At 49.1% G+C, this 21,858-nt stretch overlaps 1 protein-coding gene across 5 annotated transcripts in view; it reads left to right on the top strand.

Moving 5' to 3' along the window:
• The window catches only part of ATP9A (ATPase phospholipid transporting 9A (putative)), a 124,083-nt gene that overhangs the window by 75,645 nt on the left and 26,580 nt on the right, over positions 1-21,858 (top strand). For all 5 annotated transcript variants that reach the window (XR_011489670.1, XM_020888914.2, XM_070472763.1 and 2 more), the window contains exons 14-16: positions 2,026-2,235; positions 14,535-14,696; positions 21,400-21,492. Coding sequence is in view for 4 of the 5 variants with exons in the window: in XM_020888914.2 (XP_020744573.2) it covers positions 2,026-2,235; positions 14,535-14,696; positions 21,400-21,492 (465 nt within the window). In the remaining variant the exon portion in view is untranslated. The remainder of the gene's footprint in view (positions 1-2,025; positions 2,236-14,534; positions 14,697-21,399; positions 21,493-21,858) is intronic.

Below are 21,858 nucleotides of genomic sequence, written 5' to 3'. Positions count from 1 at the left end.
AGTATTAAAAAATTAAATGAAAGTCTTTTCTTGTTTCTCATAACCCATCTGTTCTCTATTTTGGGCAACCATGTGTTCATGGGTATAAAACATTCATTCTAAAAGATCAGATCGCTTCTCCTCTGTTGGATACAATATATTTTTAATGGAACGTAGTATTCAGTAACTCACAAACACCTCTCGCTTCCAAGACTCAGTTGTGGAGGTAGGGAGGCTATGATAGGTCTTTGGTCCTAAACTGTGACTTAAAATCTGGAACCAACGTTGGTCAGTTTGATATTTATTTCTTCTTAAAAATGGGGGGGAGGTTCGTGTCAGATGAGGACTTCTCACTGTTATCTCAGGAAAATTAAGTTGTTCATTTGTTCAACAAATATCTGAGCAAGTTATCTCCTGCCCTTGGTACTAAAATTCAGTAGACAAGGTATCTGTTGTCACCATCTGACAGGAGAATGATCAGGTAAACAATGCAGTTTTAGTCAGTGAAGACAATAACACACATGGCACCATGGAAGCGTGGTTCCCAGTGGGGCAGGCACATGAGGCAGAGCCAATTAGGGGATCAGGGGAAGGCATCTTTGGGGAGGTGACGTTGAATTTGGGGCCTGAATGATGAGGTGGAATGAACTAATTCTGCAAAGATGTGGGAAACGGTGTTCTAGGCAGTGGGCACCGCAAGTGCAAAGGCCCTGAGGCAGGATAAGGAGGTTGGAGAGAGAGGCTGATCAGGTGGGCATGGGAGGCTATCTGAGTTTTACTGATCAGTGACTCATAGACTCCTGACAAGTGTACTCTTTCTAGTGGCCTTAATTTTTAAAATTATATTTTAAGGCAATAGAGCAACTCCACACAGGACACAGCAAAGCAGTAGAACCCATTCTTCAAAGCAGAGCCTTCATGGTACCCGACGGTGCACAGGTGGGGATGGGGCTGCTTGTCCTCCACGTTTGATGCTGTGGAGTGGGTTTCTTGCGGTTCCTCTCCTCTGCATGTGGGTTGAAAACCATTCCCTAGGCCTCTCCTCTCATTGGCACAAAACCGAGGCCCAGAGGGCAGATGGGCCTTGCTTGAGGTCACCCAGCTCTTGACATCTCCCCAGGAATCAGACTCAGGTTTCTCACCTACGTTCTTTTTACCATGTTGCTCAAAACCTTTTCCCCAAGATTGAACCCATTAGGAGGACAAGCCATGTGCTGAAAGGTATAGTGAAGAGGTGGATGAGGGCTGTGTGAACCAGGCAGCCGCCTCTTGGACAAGAGTTAGGGTCCTTGGTCGGTGCGGAAGGCAGAGCTGAGCACATTTCAGTTAACCCTTGAAAATCAACGCTGCGTGGACTTCTGGGTGCCTCCTTGCAGTGTGTGGTTGCTGACGGCCTCCCTGACCTGCCCTGGGATGCTCGGCGCCCCTAGGGCCCCACTGAGGCTGTCTTCCATTTTAATTGCACTGAGAGGAATGTACAGTTGAAACGGTGGCTCTAAACTGGGAGGATGTTGGTCTCTGTGGGGCATTTGGTAACCTCTGAAGACAGTTTTGTTCTCCTGTGACACCTGGGTTGTTTCTGGAGTCTAGAAGATGGAGACAGAGAAGCTGCTAAGCGTCTGCCACGCACAGTACGGCCCCCTCTCCCCCATTAGAAAGTCATCCTTCAGAAGTGTCAGCAGCTGCTGCTTAGGCGCTCAGTCGTGTCCAGCTCTTTTGCGGCCCCGTGGACTGTAGCCCACCAGGCTCCTCCCTCCATGGGATTCCCCGGGCAAGAATACTGGAGTGGGTTGACATTTCTTTCTCCAGGGGATCTTCCTGACCCACGGATCGAACTTGCGTCTCCTGTATTGGCAGGCAGATTCTTTACCACTGAGCCCCCCAGGGAAGCCCCAGATGTCAGCAGTGCTGAGGTCCGGAGCCCTGGTCTGAAACACCAGCATCGCTGGCAGTGTAGCGGAGCCCCGACACCACCCAGCATTCCCCGGTAGAAGCGCCCACATACCCTAGACTGGGCCGCCTCACTGCTTTCCTCCTCCTCCGCAGCCCCAGGACCCGCCGGCTCAGAAGGGCCCCGCGCCGACCACCAAGCTGCGGCGGACCATGAGCAGCCGCGTGCACGAGGCGGTCAAGGCCATCGCGCTCTGCCACAACGTCACCCCCGTGTATGAGTCCAACGGCGCCACCGACCAGGCCGAGGCCGAGAAGCAGTATGAGGACGCCTGCCGCGCGTACCAGGCGTCCAGCCCGGACGAGGTGAGCCCGCGCGCCGCGCCGTGGGGGGGGGGCGGGGGCCGGCTTGGTGCTGGGGCCCCGAAGGCCTGCCCTTCCTCTGGAAGGGGCAGTCTCGACCTCGAGATCCATCGTGAATCAGGAAAGAGCAAGAGATCTCTGTGGTTCAGATGGCCAGCACACACAGGACACAGGTTCCTTAAAGAACCACATTCCTTCAGAAAGCTTTATTGATATAATCCCCAGAGCATGGGGTTGCCTGTTTAACAGATACATACAGCTCAGTGTATTTTTATTTTAATAATATTTTCGTGGCGTTCTGTAACCTCACCACAGTCGATTTTATTTAATTGATTAGTGAATTTTTATTTATCTCAGCTGCATAAGCTCTTTGTTGTGTTGCTTGGGCCCAGTCGTTGCCACGTGGGGCTTAGTTGCCTGACAACATGTGGGATCTTAGTTCCCCAACCAGGGATCAAACCTGTGTCCCCTGCGTTGGAAGGCAGATTCTTAACCCCTGGACCACCAGGGAAGTCCCCACCATAATCAACTTTAATGCATTTTCACTGCCCCAAAAGGAAGCACTCCATGCCAACCTTCCCACAGACCCCCACCCTTCCTCCCTCCAGCCCCTGGCAACCCCTGACCTGCATTCTGTCTTGGTAGACTTGCCCGTTCTGGACATTGTGTGCAAATGGAAACGTCCCCTGTGTCTCATGTTCTGCCTTATTTCTTCCACTTAGCACGTGTTTCAAGGTTCATCCCTGTAGTGACATGTATCAATACTTCATGCCTTGTTTTGAATGAACAGTGTTCCTTCGAATCGATAATACTGTGTTCTGTTTATCCATTCTTTGGTTGATGGACCTGTGAAATGTTTATGTATATTTTTCTGTGAACATTTGTGTCCAGGTTTTTATACGGACGTGTGTGTTTATTTCCCTCGGTGTACATATAGGAGAGGGATTACTGGGTTACATTAATTTTATGTTTAACCTCGGTTTTATATTATGTCCTCCAGGTTATGTCTGTCTGACCTTTTCTTATGATGTTGCCTCAGATTATGCGTTTCTGGCATTGGCCTTGGTATCTGGAGTCACATGATGTTGGCATTTCCGACTCTCAGAGCTTCTAGCACAGGTTTCTTGGCTAAGGTGGTGTCCCCTAGAAAACTGTTCTTTTGGGTGAAGTTGCCATTTTCTGTGACTGACGCATCTTATTACCAGTCCCCTGGGTGAGAGGGTGAGGGCTTTAACCAGAGTTTGTTTTCAGAGCCCAGATTCTTTTACTTTTCTGGTAAACCTTTCACTAAACCATTTTTAGAAACCACTAGATATCAATTTTCATTAATTTGATATATAGCCCCTCTACTAGATTTTAATGTATTTTTTCCTTAAAAAAAGATGAGAATTTTAATATAAGCAAGGGTTTTGCATCCTCCTTTTTTTTCACTTACTATCTTATCATGCCTGTTTCTAAATTTTGTTGAATATTATTAGAATTCAGTTCTTCAGATTTACTGCCCTTGAATGGACAGTAACATCTTTTAACTGTTCTCATATTTCTGGAATTTAGATTATGTTTTAATTTCGAGCAGTAGTAGTTAGAAACATTTCTGATGGGCATCCTTGCACCTGATGTTTGTAGAAATGGTGTAATTGGGTTCATGATTTCACCAGCTATCTCTGAGGGCCTCCCATGGGCCAGGCACTAGGAGTCCACGTTAAACAAGACACCAGGCCACATCTGTAGGGGCAGCTGGAGTGAGACAGTTGAGCCTGTGGATCCTGGGTTCCCAGCTCCACACCTGGGCAGGTTTCTTTTCTTCATGGTGGGTCTGAGGGTGTTGTGAGGCTTTTAGTAAGTGGTCAATAAATCCTGCAAGTCAAACTGAATGAATATGTTTATGTAAATTACGAGAGTGCTTCCCGGGATTTTTTTTTTTAAACCGTTTTACTCTTACACCAACGTTGCAGGGAATCCCAATTATTATTATTATTATTAATTTCAAGAAGGAGCGAGGGGCTTCTGTGGTACATGAAGTTTTTTTTTTTTTTTTTTAATATGTATGTGATGACAGTTGACTCATTGGAAAAGCCCCTGATGCTGGGCAAGATTGAGGGCAGAAGGAGTCAGAGGATGAGATAGGTGGCTGGATGGTATCACTGATGCAATGGTCATGAACTTGGGCAAACTTCGGGAGATGGTGAGTGACAGGGAGAGCTGGTGTGCTGCAGTCCATAGAGTCACAAAAAATTGGACAGAACTGGGTGACTGAACAACAATGACAGTTGACCTTTACCACGTGCCTGGGATTGTTCGCAACTTTGTCTCTGTTATTATTTAATGCTTACAACAGCTTTGGAAAAGTGCTGGAAGTGGTAGTTGCTCAGTTGTGTCTGACTCTCTGATCCCGTAGACTGTAGCCCGCCAGATTCCTCTGTCCATGGGATTCTCCAGGCGAGAGTACTGGGGTGGGCTGCCATTCCCTTCTCCAGAGGATCTTCCTGACCCAGGGATTGAAGCCGGGTCTCCCACACTGTAGGTGGATTCTTTACCGCCTGAACCATGTCAATGACTGTTACTATTTAATGCTTCCAACAGCGCTGGGAGGCGGTTTCTATCATGATCTCTGATTTACAGATGAGACAGACGCACAGAGAGGGTAAGCAACTTGGCCAACGTCACATAGCTGGTGAGCACCAGAGGGTGGACCCAGGCAGCACCTGCTCTTGCTGACTCTGCATTCTGCCTCCTGGTAGAGCGTGTGGATGAACAAGTGGTAGACAAAGCCTTGGTAGGTGGCGTTAAAGGAAACGTTGCAGGAAGGGAGACCTCTTGCAGGGCCTGAGAGCGGGCTCTCGTCTAACACTCGGGGAATTGTCCAGAGAGACGCACGTGCTGGAGACCTTACTGGGCAGGGGCACCGCAGTAGAGAGCATGAGGGTTCGGGGACCCAGTAGAGCTGCTCCACCGCGGGGCTCACGGCCTCGGCTTTGGTGGTGACGGGGCTGGTTTCCAGGTTTTCTCTGACCAGTCACTCTGACTCGGGGTCCTTTCTGGTAGCACACGCGTTGCTCAGCCAAAATGGGTGCCAGCGAGAAGGATCCTGGGCAGCGGTCAGACACGGGGCGTCTCCTGTTGGCCTTTCCCGAGCTCTTCCGGTTGGTGGAGGCTCGTTAGTTCCGTGTTCCTTACCAGGACCTCCTTCTCGCGCAGATGGTCACTGTGGTGCTGGCCAGCATGGGCGGGTTCGGTCGTGTGCTTCCCGGAACAGAAGCAGGCTTTGCTCCTGCGCCCCTTCAGCTGAGCTGTTCCGGGGAAGGAAGCGATTCAGGCCGAAACTCGTTCAATGTGTTTTGAAGGTCCGAACTCTAACATCAGTGAGCTGATGTGGTTGAGAGAGGCACAGTGGGAATCTTCTCCAAAGGTCAGGAAGGACACTTGGGTGTGACTTTCCCGTGAGGTCCTTTCTTCCTCCTCCTCTGGGGCAATGGAATGTGTCTCCTGGGAGAGTCCTCCTTCCTGTCTGCTCCGTATTTGTGGAAGAGCTCAAACTGTGAAGCCATTGATACCTGAACCCAGGTAGGGGTGAAAGATGTGGTAGCCCTTGGCCACATTCTGAGATGGGAATTGTGTGCAAAAAGAGGAAAGGAGGGAGGGACTATAGCTATCGATGAGCCTACTGATTTCTTGGGACTTCTGCCCTGGAACCAAAAGCTTGTCACATTTGTCACTTTGTCTCCACCGGGGTTTGTCTGCTTGTTCTTGCTTTTCCATTTGGGAATGGGAGGGTGGTACCATTGAATGGTCCCTGTGAGAAAGGACCAAGAGTCTTGATCATTATGGACTGGGAACAAGTAGATTGTGGGTATTTGGTAGAATTTAAATTCGAACACGTTCCAAATGTAGGTGGTTGGATGAGCGCTTGTGCCTCTGGGCTCCTGTTGACTATTGACATGCATCTGTGATGGTCTTTAATGCCTGCCCCACACGCCTGGTTCCTGCTGAACTTTGATATATTTGTTTTAGGGCTGTGCAAAGGTTTTTCCATGAAGGTAAATCTTCCATGGAATGCTTTGTGCTTCTCAGTTCCTTTTTGTTAAAGAGAAGAGCGTTTTATCTCTGCTGTCTGTTAATCGCCTTTGGATTCAGATTTGTTCTGTTTTGCTAAGATTCTGAATAGTGTTTCTTTTTTAAAAGATATTTTCTTTGGTCTTTGGTGTCTTCACAGAGGTCAGTGTTACTTTCTTGGTTTCCTTTTCCCCATGACGTTTTTTTTTTTTTTAATTACACAGTTATTTCAGGTTTATGATAGAATATATGAAAATGTAGAGAAGAAAAAAAGATAAGCCAAAACCCTGCTAACTAAAGGTGTGTTGTTCAGTTGCTAAGTTGTGTCCAACTGTTTGTGACCCCGTGGACTGTACTCCATGGACAGGCTCTTCTGTCCATGGGTTCTCCAGGCAAGAATACTGGAGTGGTTGCCATTTCCTTCTCCAGGGGATCTTCCCAGATCACGGATCGAACCCGAGTCTCCTGCGTTGGCAGGCAGATTCTTTACCACTGAGCCACCAGGGAAGCCCAACTAAAAGGTGTCACCACTGTTAATATTTTCCCCACCACCCTTTTAAACTACTTCAAAAGATGCATACCTCAAAACAGAAATCTGTTTATGTAAATAGACCATCTGACAGAAAGGTGGCCGAATCTGTTGCCAATGAAATCTTTCAGAAAGTCGTCCTGTTTCCAGCTCTCTCTGGGATTCCACGTAGGAGCAGCGGGGTCTAGAATCCTACCTTTGAAATTCTATATCAATAAAGCCTCACTGGTGCGGGCAAGGTCAGCTGATGGAATACATACAGAAGCCAGTATCCGCTTTACTTTGGAGCTGCTGGAGTGATCCCTACCAGTTGGCCCAGGATTCGTTTCCTGTAACAGAAAGCAGGATTTCCTAAATTTGTTTCCTGTGCGCATTCCGCCTGGGAAGCCTTGAAGTGCCTTTATTCAGCTGTTGATTACAGCCTGGGGCAGCGCCCTCCCGCGCCCTGGTACAGTGACTCCCCGGGGAAGTGAGATGGATGGTCTGCGGGGGAGAAGTGGCCCCCAGAGGCTTGAACACACACGCTTTCACCCTGACCGCGTCCCATCATTTCCAGGATGTTTGGCACCATCAGAGGTGGGGTGCAGTGGCGGGGGCTTCTACAGATTCCGGAGATGGAGAGCATCCCTGCCTCCATTAAAATGTCAGGGCTGGGAGTCATGCAGACGGGGTGATGTGAAAAAGGGGTGTGCAGTGAAGGTGCTGCTGCTCTAGAAGTGGATTTTATTTTTTGTTCCCCACTCCCGTCTTCTTGCTGGAGAATCCCATGGACAGAGGAGCCTGGTGGGCTACAGTCCATGGGATCGCAAAGAGTCAGACACGACTGAAGCAACTTAGCGTGCACTCATTGTTAGAGTAACAGGGCTTCCCTGGTGGCTCAGGGGTAAAGAATCCGCCTGCCCATGCAGGAGACAGGGGTTCAGTCTTTGATCCGAGAAGATCCCCCATGCCGGGGAACTGCTGAGCTTGTGCTCCAGAGCCCGGCTTTGTGACAGAGAAACCACCAAAGTCCCGCTGCTCGCGAGTAAGCGCTGCTGTTTGCAACGAGAGAAAAGCCTGTGCAGCGGCGAAGGCCCAGCACAGCCGAAAACGGAAATAAATTACATATATGTATGTATAAACGAAAACAGTAGCAAGAGCTTTTTATAGAAGAAGAAAAAAATAAAAGGAAAAAAAGCCAAAAATATTTCGATGTTTTTGCTACCTCTCTCTAGTATATGTGTGTGTGTGTGTGTGTGTGTGTACCTTATATGTTCAACAACCTTGACTTGTTCCCTTGCCTTATCTCTTTCTGGTAACCGCCTATGATAGGAAGATTCTTAGTGACTGCTGAGATACAGCACGGATTATTTCTCCTGTCTCCCAAGCATAACATCTAGGTGGTCTCCTCTTTTGGCCGTTATAAATAATGTTGTGATGGAGAGCCTTGCGTACTCAGTCTCTCTGCATGTCGCCACGTGCACGAAAGGTCCCAGTTGTCCCACTTTGTGTTTTCTTAGCCCTGTTGCAAAGAGTGAGGAGAAAAGCTATAGGAGAAGGGAAGCTCATGGCCTTGAGGAAGGGCTGGCAACCTCCCAGTCTGTTCACGGCCTTGAGTTTCTTTTTCTTCCCTCCACGACTGCATCCCTGTCTCTCCTGGATGCCTCCTGGTGCCTGCATCTCAGCCCAGGCCTTGGACCATGCCAGCATTCAGACGCGTGCTCGGGGGAGCGTGGAGTGTTGACCCAGAGAGGTTTGGGAGGCTGGTGGAGCTCCATCATCACGTTGCCGGGCCATTGGGTGAGGTCAGAGAACAGTGCTCGGGAACTTGATAAAAATCCTCCATCAGTGTCATTTATTAACTGGCGGGCTGGAATCTTGAAATAGGAGTTTTTGGTTGCTCAGAAGCGAGGGGTCCTGTTTAAGGCAGGACCGCGGGGTTGTGGGGACCGTAGAAAACTGCCGTATGAGCCTTCTCTGGTGTGAGCCCCTCCATGGACAGACATGTAAAAGTTCTGTCCGGCATCATGTTAGTTTTGGCCAGAATGGATTAAGTAAAGAGTCGTTTCCAAAGGGCTGATTTTTAATGGAGATGATGCCCTTCTTCCTTCTCAGATACTCATTTTCATCAGAGTTAAGTGATAGGAGGCTGAATTTTGAGTAATAATATCAAGGAAATTTAGATCAGGGAGTGGCCATTCATTCTACTACCGTGTCCACTGCTGCTTTTTGAAAAAAATTTTTTAGCTGCACTGCGTGGTGTGCAGGACCTTAGTTCCCTGACCAGCTATTAAACCCACATCCCCTGCAGTGTAAGCTTAGTCTTAACTACTGGACCCCCCCAGGGAACCGCCTGTCCACTGATTCTTAAACGTTGCTGGCTCCATGATGGTTTTTTTTTTTTTTTAATCAGCAATATTTAAAAATCACTTAGTGTTCTAGAAGAGTCAGCTTCTCCTGAGAAAGATCAGAGTCTGGAAAGACTGGGCCCAGTTTCTGCCTGGCAGCAGTGAGCCGTGTGGGGTGGCTGCCGCCTCTGTTTCCCCAGGCGCCCCACCCCCCCACCCCCACCGCCTCGGTGGCCTGCCCTGCCCCAGTCCACTACCTGCCCTATTCCTGTCGACAGTCAAACCTGCAACCACCGTGTGGCACATTTTGGAACCTATTTGATTTAAAAAATATATATTTTTGTTTGGGGGATAATTGCTTTCCCGTGTGGTACTGGTTTCTGCCACACATCAACATGAATCAGCCACAGGTGTTCATACGGCCCCTCCCACCCCCTCCCACGCCTCTGGGTTGCCACAGGGAGTCGGGCTCCTTGTGTCACACGGTAGCTCCCCGGCAGCTCTGTTCTGTGTGTGATGATGCGTGCGTCTCTCTCCACTCCCGGTTCACCCACCCTCGCCTGCCCCTGCACGGTCCTCACGCCTGTCCTCTGCGTCTGCGTCTCTATTCCTGCCCTGCAAAGAGGCTCATCAGTAGCACCATTTCTCTAAATTCCACGTATGTGCTCTAATATGTGCTACTTGTTTCTTTCTGGTTTACTTCACTCTGTATGCTAGGCTCTAAGTTCATCACCTCATCAGAACTGACTCAAATTTCACCTTCCTTTTAATGGCTGCATAGTATTCCATTGTGTATGTGTACCATAGCTGCTTTATCTGTTCATCTGTCGACGGGCATCTGGCTCGCTTCCTCGTCCTGGCTGTTGTAAGCAGCGCTGCAGTGAACGCTGAGGTATCTCTGTCTTTTTCAGTTACCGTTGTCTCGGGGTATATGCCCTGTGGTGGCATTGCTGGGTCATATGGTAGTTTACGAAACTTATTTCTCCAGTAAAGAATACCCTAGGTCTGTGGATACATTTATAGTCCTGAAAGGCTGGCTTCAGGCAGACTGGCCACTCTTTGTAAACCTGGCTGTTTATCTGATGGAAGGCCTCCAAAGAGCCCTTTTATTAATAGATCAGATAGCGGGTTTGAGCGTGTTCTTAAGTTTCGCATGTATCCTGCTTTTGACAGGAATTCAAGGCTCTTTAGCCTGCCTGGCATAATTCCCAAGCACACATTCCCAGGTACAAAGGGAAAATTATTAAAACTTATCACAGATGGCTCATTGCTGACCAACAAATGGTGAAAAAGCCCTTTCATGGGCAGCTCTGGTGAGAATTCTTCAGATAGGCTTTTATTTTCGTGGGGGCAGAGTAGAGTAGCAGACTCTGTTTTTATTTCCTGATCCAAATCAGAATATGCAGCCAACTCACAGAGCCAGATCCCCACCTCGGGCACTTTCTTGGTTTCTAGCATTTGCCTTTGACTTTTTTTTTTTTGCCTTTGACTCTTAATTTGTTGATTCATTTACCTTATGCATGCGTGAACGCCCAGTCGGACTCTTTGTGACCTCGTGGACTGTAGCCCACCAGGCTCCTCTGTCCATGGGATTCTCCAGGCAAGAGTACTGGAGTGGGTTGCCATTTTCTTCTCCAGGGGATACTTGCTATGTAAGGATCGAACCTGTGTCTCCTGCATTGGCAGGCTGATTCTCTAACGCTGAGCCACCTTACGAGATAGATGTCTTTTTCTGCTGCCGTCCTGACCTCCAAATAGTTTCACCCAAGGCCCTCTAAGACCCCTGCTCAGCGAGAATCAGTGAGACCTCAGGTGAGACTTGATGATTTGGCAATAGGGAATGATTCTTTTGAACTAAAGCTCTGATTGCCTAGGAGAAGTAGCAGCCTTATTCACATCTTCTTGTCCTGGGAAGGGATAGCTAGCATCCCTTCTTGACCTCTGAAATGTCTGTCCCCACCGCAGTAGCCTAGAGAGCACCCCTGCCCATCATGCCTTCTAAACCAATCCGCTCTCCTCTGAGTAGGCCCCTGGGGACTTTACACGTGCTGATAGAAATCAGCTTTAAATTAAGGCTGACTTCATGTTTGTCGGAGTAAGAGAGTGGACGGTGAGGAAGAAAAGCCCTCTGCAGGGCTCATATCCTGTTGGAATCAGCCCCTGAGGAGACCTTCTAGCTTTCCATTAGGACCTTGGCCCCCAGGGGTGAGGGTGGGGGGCGGTGGGGGGTTGCTGGAGCAGAACGCAGGCTGAGAAGATGCTTCCACGCCGGTGGAACACTTGCGCTGGTGCTTGTTTGATATTTCCGGTTCCACTTTCCCTCCAGCGCACTCCTGCTGGGTCTGTGCCGGGGGACCTGGGCTGCTGAGGCCAGACCTGCCCCTGCAGCCCGGAAAGCCGCTTCCTGTTTCGGAGTTTCGGATCCTTTTTCTTTCTCCTTTTCTGGGTCGGCACTGCGGCCCGTGGCTGCCCTCCCTCGGTGCAGCGAGTGGGGGCCGCCTGTCGTTGCTGCGCGGCTTCCGGCTGTAGGGACCCCTCTTGTTGCGGAATCGAGGGTCTGTGGGCTCAGTAGTCGTGGCGGACAGGCTTAGCTGCCCCACGGCACGTGGAGCCTTCCTGGACCAGGGGTCAACGCCGTGTCCTCTGCTTCGGCCCATGGACTCTTAACCACTGGACCAACAGGGAAGTCCTCTTGATTGACATTAAGAATAGGTTTTCTGGGACTTAGATTATTTTCTTAAAGCCTAGTATTAGAGATTTTTCACATCATTTCAGAACAATTAAATACGTTTTTAAGGAGTGAAATAATAGTTGTTTAAATGCAAGGATGAAAAAAAAAATCTCTTCCCTAGCAGTCATGTTAGAAAGCATTAGAGAAAGAATTATTTTTTCTTTGTTACTAAATTGGTAAAGGAGGATGTAAATTTAGTCAAGCTTTTGAGTCTTGTATAGACCTAGGTATTTATAATATCTCACATTGTGTAGGGATATTTATTTACTTAAAATTAAAGATGCTTTTTAAAAATAAAAGAAATACGTGTACATGCTAAAATATTTCAGTAGTATCCGTGGAGAAAAGGAAAAGCTGGAAGGAATTTCTCTTCATGTGTATTACCCAGTGAGCATTTTAATGCACATGAAAGTGAAAGTCTCTCAGTCGTGTCTGAGTCTTTACAACCCCATGGACTATACAGTCCGTGGAATTCTCCAGGCCGGAATACTGGAGTGGGTAGCCTTTCCCTCCTCCAGGGAATCTTCCCAACCCAGGGATGGAACCCAGGTCTCCCGCACTGCGGGCGGATTCTTTTACTAGCTGAGCCACCGGGGAAGCCCAGGAATACTGGAATGATCTCCAGTGGATCTTCCCAACCAAGGACTCGAACTGGGGTCTCCTGCATTGCAGATGGATTCTTTACCAGTTGAGCCTACTACTCAATGTTTTTCTCATATATATGGATGAGATTTTCAAAATATTTACTGATTTTTTTCATTTTAAACTTTGAAAGAAAATTGTTAGCAGATAAGACAGGCCATACTGAAATTCAGAGTGATTAGAACAAACGGTTACATGAATGCGTTTGCTAAGACTTAGGCAAGTTAGTACCAAAAAATAAATTATTACTTGGGACTTCCCTGGCAGTCCAGTGGTTAAGATGCACCTTCCAGTGCAGAGGGTGTGGGTCCATCCCTGGTTGGGAAGCTGAGATCACACGCCTGTGGCCAAAAAGCCTAAACATAAAACAGAAGCAGTATCGTAATAAACTCAATAAAGCCTTAAAGACTGGTCCACATAAAAAAAAAATATTACTTGACGAGCCCTCCCTTTGGAGGTGGAGGTCGACGGGGATTGGGAGGTGGGCATGTTGGGGGGCTGCCACTCTGCCCCTGGTGCCTCCCGTCAACTTCTGATGGTGGCAGGGAGGCGGGGGGCCAGGCACTCCCTGAGGATGCGCTGGTGTGCGTGCACCTGTTTCGAGAACGGGCGTCTGGATGGCCCCGGATGGGCACTTGTCTTGGACCCCTTACTTGGGTCAGCTGGACCTCGGGTTAGAGCTCATCTCAGCCCATCGTAGCAGCCAGTTGGGAGCAGCTCCCCTCCCATCTCTGAGACTGTTTCTTCATCCCCCACGTAGAGCTGGTTGGTAGTTCCCGCGTCCGTGGGCTCTTCTGACAAGTAAACACGATGCTGTCATCCATCCACCGTAGCTCTTCATCCTTGCCCGTCCTCTACCACCCCCAGCCCGTCCCCCTTCCTGTGGCGCCGGGGTCGGGGCTGGGCGGTCCCCCCTTTCCAGCTCCCCTCTCTGTCTCCCCCTTTTCTACTTCTCTTTCCTTCTTTCCCTGAAGACCCCAGGCCAGCTTCATCTGTGGACATGTTTCACTTTCTTCACAGGTGCTTAAAACATGCAGCTTACTTGCTTACATTGGAAAGTTGAGAATGCTTGGGGAGAAGGTCAGGTTTCTGGTTTTTCTTGAGAAGCTGGAAGCCATGCCCACCCTGGACCCCCATTCCTGGGGGGCAGCCACCTCCAGCTGGGGCTCGGGCTCTTGCCGGCTGCTGTTCCCAGGTGGTTCTCACCTTGGAACCTGCATCCTCCATGCCTTTTGATGGGCAGCGAAGCAAGCCTTGCTCAGGCTGTGAAAACGTTTAGCTGGTGACAGGACCAGGCCCCCAGCAAGTGCAGAGGGCGGTGGAGGGCATGGCTGCGCACCAGGGAAACCCAGGTTCGGGCCCCGGAGCATCACCGCTCACAGCCTGGGAGCTTCTCCGAGCCTGTCTCCTCACCCTCGTCAGGCCTGCTGTGTGGGGTGCGGTGGGGGTAATTCTCTGTCGGGGAGGGGGGCTGTCCCATGCAATGTAGAACGTTTAGCAGTTCCTGGCCTCCGCCACAAGATGCCAAGAGCAAACGTCCACCCTCTGCTTGGCTGTGACACCCAACACTGTGCCCTCGCGGGGCAGAGCTGCCCAGTGGAGAGCTCCTGTAGATTCCCTCCCAGTTGGGTGTTTGTGAGGTTTAATGGGGAGCCAGGGCGGGAGCCCCCCCACGCCCGCGTCGTGCGGCTGCTTTCCTGATATTTGCAGTTGACTTGCTTCAGGCGCTTCCCGACGGGACCCCTGGTTGCGCTGGTCACCCTTGAAGCCGAGTAGCTCTCTCCACGGTCTGGCTCGTGGCTGCTTTGGGGAAGAGGAGGCAGCCATGAGCCAGGGCCCCCCCCCCAGGCCTGAGCAGGGTGCTGGCGAGTCACCGGGCCAGCGTGGCCTCCCCAGGGGACGCAGGCTCTGCTCAGGCTCACCTGTCTCCGCTTCTGCATCCACCTTCCTGTTCGTTCGCTTGACCTGTGTGCCAGGACGCCCACCTGTGTGTCTGACCTGTGGCCCGGGTCTCGTTTAGGTGGCCCTAGTGCAGTGGACGGAGAGCGTGGGCCTGACGCTGGTGGGGCGCGACCAGTCGTCCGTGCAGCTGAGGACCCCTGGCGACCAGATCCTGAACTTCACCATCTTGCAGCTCTTCCCCTTTACCTACGAAAGCAAGCGCATGGGCATCATCGTGAGGGTGAGTTGTCTTTCGTTTATGGCTAAAAATTGTTTTTTATTACTAGATGTAATAAAAACACACCTAAGGTGTGTTTTACACACCTTAGGTGTGTAAAAAACACACCTAAGTCTGGTGTGTGTCTGTGGCTAGGCACACACATTCTTTCTCACCCCTTTCTTTCCTCTCGTATTGCCTGTTGTTCAGACTAACAAGAGGATACAGTTCCCTCTGCAGAAAGAGAATTTGTTCTTCAGTTGGACAGATCTCTGATAGCTGCTCAGCTTTTTGGTCAACCCAGTTTCAGAGTGAAAGGTCTAATGAGTGTAGATTGGGCAACTCTTGGTAATAATACATTTCCCATTGTATATTCGTTCATTTAGTTAAAATATATTCTTTTCTAGGTGAAATTCATGATATGATTAATTCACTACCATCTAGTACATTCACACTGTCATACGGCCACCACTTCTGTTGAGTTTTGCAGCATTTGTAACACCCTAGAAGGTGACCTCATAGCCTTAGGCAGTCACTCCTCAAACCTCCTTGCCTGTCATCTTTGGAAGTCTCCAGTCTTCTCTAGGATTTACCAATTCTGGGTATTTCATATAAATGAAATCACACAATATTCCTGGCTCCTTTCACTTAGCCTCACGTTTTAGAGATTCATCCATGTTGCTGCATGTATGCATACTTCGTTCCTTTTTACGACTGAATAACATCTCATGTTGATTATCCATTCACCCATGAGTGGACATTTGGGCTGTTCCCACCTTTTGGCTATTGTGAGTAGTTGACTACTGTGAACACTCGTGTAAAAGCATGTGAGTACATATTTTCAGTTCTCCAGGATAGATGCCTAGCAGTGGAATTGTTGGGTTTGTTTCCCAATTGCTGGATAATTCTCTTTTAACTTCATGAGAAACTGCTAAACTTTTCTGCAAAATGATGCATCTTTACATTCTACCAGGAGTGTGTGAAGTTCTGGTTTCTCTTCCTCAGTGCCTGTTATTTTCCATTTTTTTTTCTTTGTAGCCATCCTGGTTGCTATGAAGTGGTATTTCATTGTGGCTTTGATTTGCATTTCCCTAATGGACCTCATGCGAAGAGTTGACTCATTGGAAAAGACCCTGATGCTGGGAGGATTTGGGGGCAGGAGGAGAAGGGGACGACAGAGGATGAGATGGCTGGATGGCATCACTGACTTGATGGACATGAGTTTGAGTAAACTCCGGGAGTTGGTGATGGACAGGGAGGCCTGGCATGCTGCGATTCATGGGGTCGCAAAGAGTCGGACGCGACTGAGCGACTGAACTGATCTGAATGGCTAATGATGTTGAGCATCTTGTCATATTCTTATTGGCCACTTGTATTTCTTCCTTGGAGACATGTCTGTTCAAGTCATTTGCCCACTTTTTAATTGCCCACTTTTATCATTGTCTTGTAAGAGTTCTTTATATGGTCTAGGTCCCTTGTCAGAGATATGACATACAAATATTTTCTCTCATTCTGTAGCTTATGTTTTTGTTTTCTTGATAAAATTCTTTTCATGCACATAAGTTACTCATTTTGATGAAGTCCAATTTATTTTTTTCCTTTGTTGCCCTTTGGTGTCATACCTAAGAGTCCATTGCTAAACCCAAGGTCATAAAAATTTACCCCCATATTTTCTTTGAAAAGTTTTTGTAGTTTTATCTCTTTAGGTCATTGATCCATTTTGAATGATGTTTGTGTATGGTGTGAGGTAGGTGTTTTAGCTTCATTCTTTTGCCTGTGGATATAGAGTTGTCCCAGCATCGTTTGCTGAAGAGACTATTATTTCCCCATTGAATAGTCTTGACACCTTTATCCTAATAAAATATTTTCAGTGATTTTTCATTCATAGAATCACAAAAGTTACTGAAAAACATGTGATCACGCAGCAGCAAGTCATTTTGGCATCGATATTTCAGATTTTCTTTTTAAATTCTTTGAAACTTTTATGGAAGTACAACATACCGAGAGAAAGGTGCAGACTCCATAAATGTACAGCTTAAGTGTTTGGAAAATGAATACCGCTTGCCTGGCCCAAGAACAAGGACAGACCCCTCCACTGTCAGCCAGCAGCTCCCTCGCGCCTCTTTCTGGTTTTGTGTCCTTCTTCCCCACGAGGGTGTAACCCCTGTCCCATTCCTGCCACTGACTGACTTTGTCTCTTTGAGCTTTATATGAAGGAAGCTGTAGATGCCCTTTTAAATTGTAAAAATTGCTTTTATTTTTAATTAGTTTTATTTCTTACAAGTCTGATTTTTTAGAAATTAATTTTTATTGGAGAATAGATATACTTTTGGAGAAGAAAATGACAGCCCACTCTGGCATCCTTGCCTGGGAGATCCCATGGACACCGGAGCCTGGTGGACTGTATAGTCCATGGGGTTTTGCCAAAGAGTCTAACACGGCTTGGCGGCTGAACAGCAGCAGCAGCAGACACACCTTTGGTCCTGCTGTTCTCAGAAGCGGGTCACTGGGTCCAGCCCCCACACTTGATGGGGGGAGCGGGAGTCATTGACAAGGCCACTTCTCCAAGTTAAAGTTAGACGGGGTCCTGATGGTCCCGCGACACACAGCAGGAATGTGCCTTACAACACGCTGTGAGGGATTTTTATGTCCCTGATGCCAGTAAGTTCTCAGACTCCCCTGGATGTGTATCCTTGGCAGTTTCTAAGTGGGATGAGGGTTTTTTCTCCCTTGCAGTCCCTGCTTTCCCCACTGGCCTGCATCCTGCCTGCCCCATACCTTCAGACATGTCTTGACTTCATGTCTGATGTCAAGAATGTCCATGGCCTGGAAGCAGCCACATGAACCCTTTGGGTGGGTGTTTCCTGAGGAATTAGTCATTATCTCCTACTTTAATTTTGTTCCAGCCATTATTTTTCCAAGTTCTAGGGCTGTGGACTCTGCTAGAGTCATTTGGGGGTTGAGTCATCATCAGATAGTCCCGATATCAGCTGTTCTGGAAGTGGGCCCTGCACGCCCCCTCCCTTGCGTGGCGAGGGGCTCTCATGCCCAGACTCGAGGCATAGTTTACGAGCTGCGACCCCTGGCTCTGCCCCCAGCAAGAATGGGGTGTATGTCTGGGATACTGTTGGATGGGCAAATCTATTGTATTTTAAAATGGCTCTCTGTCCTTCCCAGGTAATACTTTAAAAAGTCAGCATTCACCCAGGGCATTCAGAACAAATACATGTTAAAGCTGGGGATTAGAACCATTCATCTGTATTTTGACCACCCGAAGACTCACTCTTGTCTTTTCAGGGAATTTCCCTTCTGTTTTTTTCTCTAAGCATAAATGAGTGTAAATAGCCACACACATTTTTATCCAATTGATATCAAACTCTACCTAAAACTTTGTAAACTCCCACCCCCACCATTGACCGATAGGTATGCTGAAAATATTCTCCTGTCATTAAAGCATCATTTTTATTATTTAATGCATGCTTAGTGTTCTGTTTGAAAAAACGTAACATTATTTAATCAAATATCCCTCTCTTAGATACTTAGGTAGTTTTCTGTTTCTTACTCCCAACAGTGAATCTGTGCACGTCCATCTTTGTTCGACTGTCTTTAATGAAATGTGGATTATTTGCTGATGTTTGTACTTCCTGACCCGTCTCCCTCTTTATCTTTGGTCTTGCTGAGTGCGGGTCAGGGCTGCGGGACTAGCTCACGTCTCTGCACAAACCTCACTGTCTTGTCTTCACCAGACGTTTCTTATCCTGGAGCCATCTCACCCCCAGGGGACACGGGGACGTCTGGGGACATTCTTTGCTCTTTAGAGCTCAGAGGATGCTGCCAGTGGCATCTCGCGGGTAGAGGCCCCGACAGCCTCCTAGTGAAGAATGTTCCCACCCCACATGGTCGTTGGGCCAAGGCTGAGAAACTGTCCCGAGGTGTCCATCTTTTCTGCCTGTTGTTTGTCCAGTTAGCTGATGTGAGGAGGCTTGCCCTCAGTTACCAAACGGTTCTCAACTTGGCTTAGTGACTGTTGGCTGTTACAGTTTCTCGTTTTTTTTTTTAATTTTTCTGTATTTGTTTGGCTCAGTTGTGTCTCGGTTGCAGCGCACGGGCCCTAGTCACGGTGCTCGGGCTCAGCTGCTCTTCAGCATGTGGGATCTTAGTTCCTCGAACAGGGATCAGACTGGTGTCCCTTGTATTGCAAGGCAAATTCCTAACCTCCAGACCACCGGGGAAGTCCCTGTCAACCCTCAAGCACCTGTGAGCTCATGGACGGAACTGAGCAGTGTCTTAACCCTCACAAAGCAAGGTCTGGTCTTTGTGTGAGTCTCTCCTGAGAGGGTCGGCCGGGTTCGAGAAGCTGGTTTCCTTGCAGCTTGTGTGTTCGGCTCGGTGCCGCTGGTTTTGTTTTTGTTGTGTTACAAGATGTTCTGTCGCCCTCCCCACTCCCTTCCCACGTGGCGTGCCAAAGTCGGGTCGTTGGTAGAGATCGTACCCTTGTCGTTGTCTGAATAAAAGAAGCCTTTGAACAGGTGCCAGAATCAGACCACAGTGGAAAAAGATGAGGCCCCAAAATGATGCAACGCAATGGGCAGACCTCTGTAAATTCACAGCATAATCTTGTCGTAACATGGGAACGAAGTAACCTCACGGTGAACTTGGTGGGAGGAAATGACCAATGGGAGGAGACAGGCGATACAGTATTTATATTGGCCAAGATGTCCAAGCTCTCTTGAGTCCCTTCTGGAGGAGAGGAAGCCGGGGTGGGGGGCATTATTTCCCACAGCACCTTTAGGGTGAAGGGGAAATGAAACAAACAAAAAGAGAAACCTGATGCTTTCATGTTCAGACCCCATAGCTATCTTTGGCCCAGGTCACAAGCAAGCATAGATGCAATCCATCAAAGAAGCAGCCTGCATCTGTGATGCTTTTAAAATGCAGGTGCCTGTTCATGGCCTGTGGGTGCTTTTATGAGTAAGTATATACTGTTCGAAAAGTTGGTCGGTGATCAGAGGCGTTCAGAAGTTACTTTAGAAGATGAAACTACACCACTGATTTGGCGCTGGGTATTTATTTCCTCTTCCACGAAGCGCTTACAGACATGCATTCTGGGCTCCCTGGGGCAGTGGAGTTTAGGGACAAGGGGTGGTGGCTGCGCTGTTACCCTTGCCCATCTCCACTGCCTCCAGGTTTCCTGTGATGAAGGTCACTGAGGAAACAGTCATGGGGTAAGAATCAGCAATTTCACCATCAGTTCCTTAAAGCCAGGGTTTCTCAACCTCCGCGCTGTTGACATCTGGGGTTGGATGAGCCTCTCTTGCGGGAACTGTCCTGGGCATTGTAGGCTGATTGATGTTGTTCAGTTGCTAAGCTGTGTCCAACTCTTTGTGACCCCATGGACTGTAGCCTACAGGCTTCTCTGTCCATGAGATTTCCCAGGCAAGAATACTGGAGTGGGCTGCCATTTCCTTCTTCAGGAGATCTTCCCCACCCAGGGATCGAACCCACGTCTCCTGCATTGGCAGGCAGATTCTTTACCACTGAGCCACCCAGGAAGCCCGTAGGGTGGTTAGCAGCATCCTTGTTCTCTAGCCTTTAGATGCTGGTAGCATTTCTGGGTTGAAACAGTCAGTTACTCGTCGAGACATGTTGGAAGTCCGCTGGGGACAAAACCACCCTCATTCAGACCCCTGTTTTCTATAAGCAGTGCAACTGAAGGTCTTGAGGAGTTTCTGTCACTCCAACAGGAATAATAACACTGGGTCAGCAGTTTCTGTAGATGTTGGCCCTTTGCTTTCTGCTCTATGTAGAGTATCTCACTTAAGCCCCAACAAGCCATGTTGTAAGAGTTGTTAGGATCCTGGCTTTACAGAGGCAGAAAGTGAGGTCTAGAGAGAAGTAGTTTGTCCAGGTGCACACAGCCAGGAGCTGGTGCTGGGTCTAAGCATTTGATGCCTGGGCTGCGATGTTACCCTCTCCCCAGAACATCTTGTCAGTGTGGACCGAGACTCTGTGTACCTTCTTCTCTAGCTGAGTCCTCAGCTTGAGGGCTGAGCCAAGGTCCAGCTGGACCTCAGCTAAGGTTCAGCTTTACCTGGATCAGTGGTTCTCAGCTGAGGCGCTGTGTCCTCCAGGGGATGTTGGTTCATATCTGGAGAGATTTTGGTTGTCATCATGGGGCCTGCTGCTGGTATCTAGCAGGTGGAGGCCCAGGGATGCTGCAGGAGATGGTGCAATGCACAGTCCAACCTTCTTGTGGCAGAGAATTCTCCAGCCCCTACCTAATGTTAACATCACCAAGGCTGAGAAACCCTGACCTCGAGAATTATCTCACTTCCCAAACTCTTTCCGGTAGACCACCTTTCAGCCACACTGGCAGCACTGTGTATCGATTTAAAACGGTCTTACAGTGTGGGAGTCCATTCCTGTTAGAACAATGATAACTGCAAAAACAGAGTTCTTCCATCCTTTTGACCTTGCTTTCGTCCTTTAATGATCTTCCAAGTGCTTTGAGTTTTCTTCTGTTTTCTGTGGCCTTTGCCCCAAAGTGAGCTCCCCCCCACCCCACACCACCAGCCACCCCCCGTGTCGCTTTTCATCTCTGGCCAAGTGAGCAAACGCCGCGACATCTGCTGGGGAAGGACAGTGTGTGGTGCCTCTCACAGGCAGCGGGCACTGGCGCAGAAGGCGGGTTCTTCCTGCGTGTTCATTCTTCCTGCCCCTTCTCTAGGATGAGTCAACCGGGGAGATCACGTTCTACATGAAGGGGGCGGATGTGGTCATGGCAGGCATCGTGCAGTACAACGACTGGCTGGAGGAAGAGGTAAGCGCGACGCGGGACCCGGAGACGGGGCCTGTTTCTGCAGCCTGTCCCCTGTGTGCGACGGGGAGGTGGGTCCCTGTGTGCGTTTTCTGGGGTCGTGTAACAGGCCGCCCAGTCGGCACTCCAGGCACAGCTCAGCCAGGCCCTCCGCTTGGGTCTCAGGCCAGGGTCTCATCTGAAGGCCCGGCTGGGGCAGGACCCGCTTCTGAGCTCACTTAGCAGTTGGGGGCGGGATTCAGCTCTGCGGTGGCTCCCGGCTGGAGGCAGCCGCGCTCCTGGCCCTGTGCGTCTGTGCACAGGCAGCATACACGTGGCCCTGGCTTTGTCAGAGGAGCAAGCCAGGGAACAGAGGTTAAACAGAAGTCG

This window comes from Odocoileus virginianus, chromosome 9 (genome assembly GCF_023699985.2).
Source record: "Odocoileus virginianus isolate 20LAN1187 ecotype Illinois chromosome 9, Ovbor_1.2, whole genome shotgun sequence".
Lineage (NCBI taxonomy): Eukaryota > Metazoa > Chordata > Mammalia > Artiodactyla > Cervidae > Odocoileus > Odocoileus virginianus.
The sequence above is the reverse complement of the archived record's forward strand: the minus strand, read 5'-3'. Positions and strand labels throughout refer to the sequence as shown.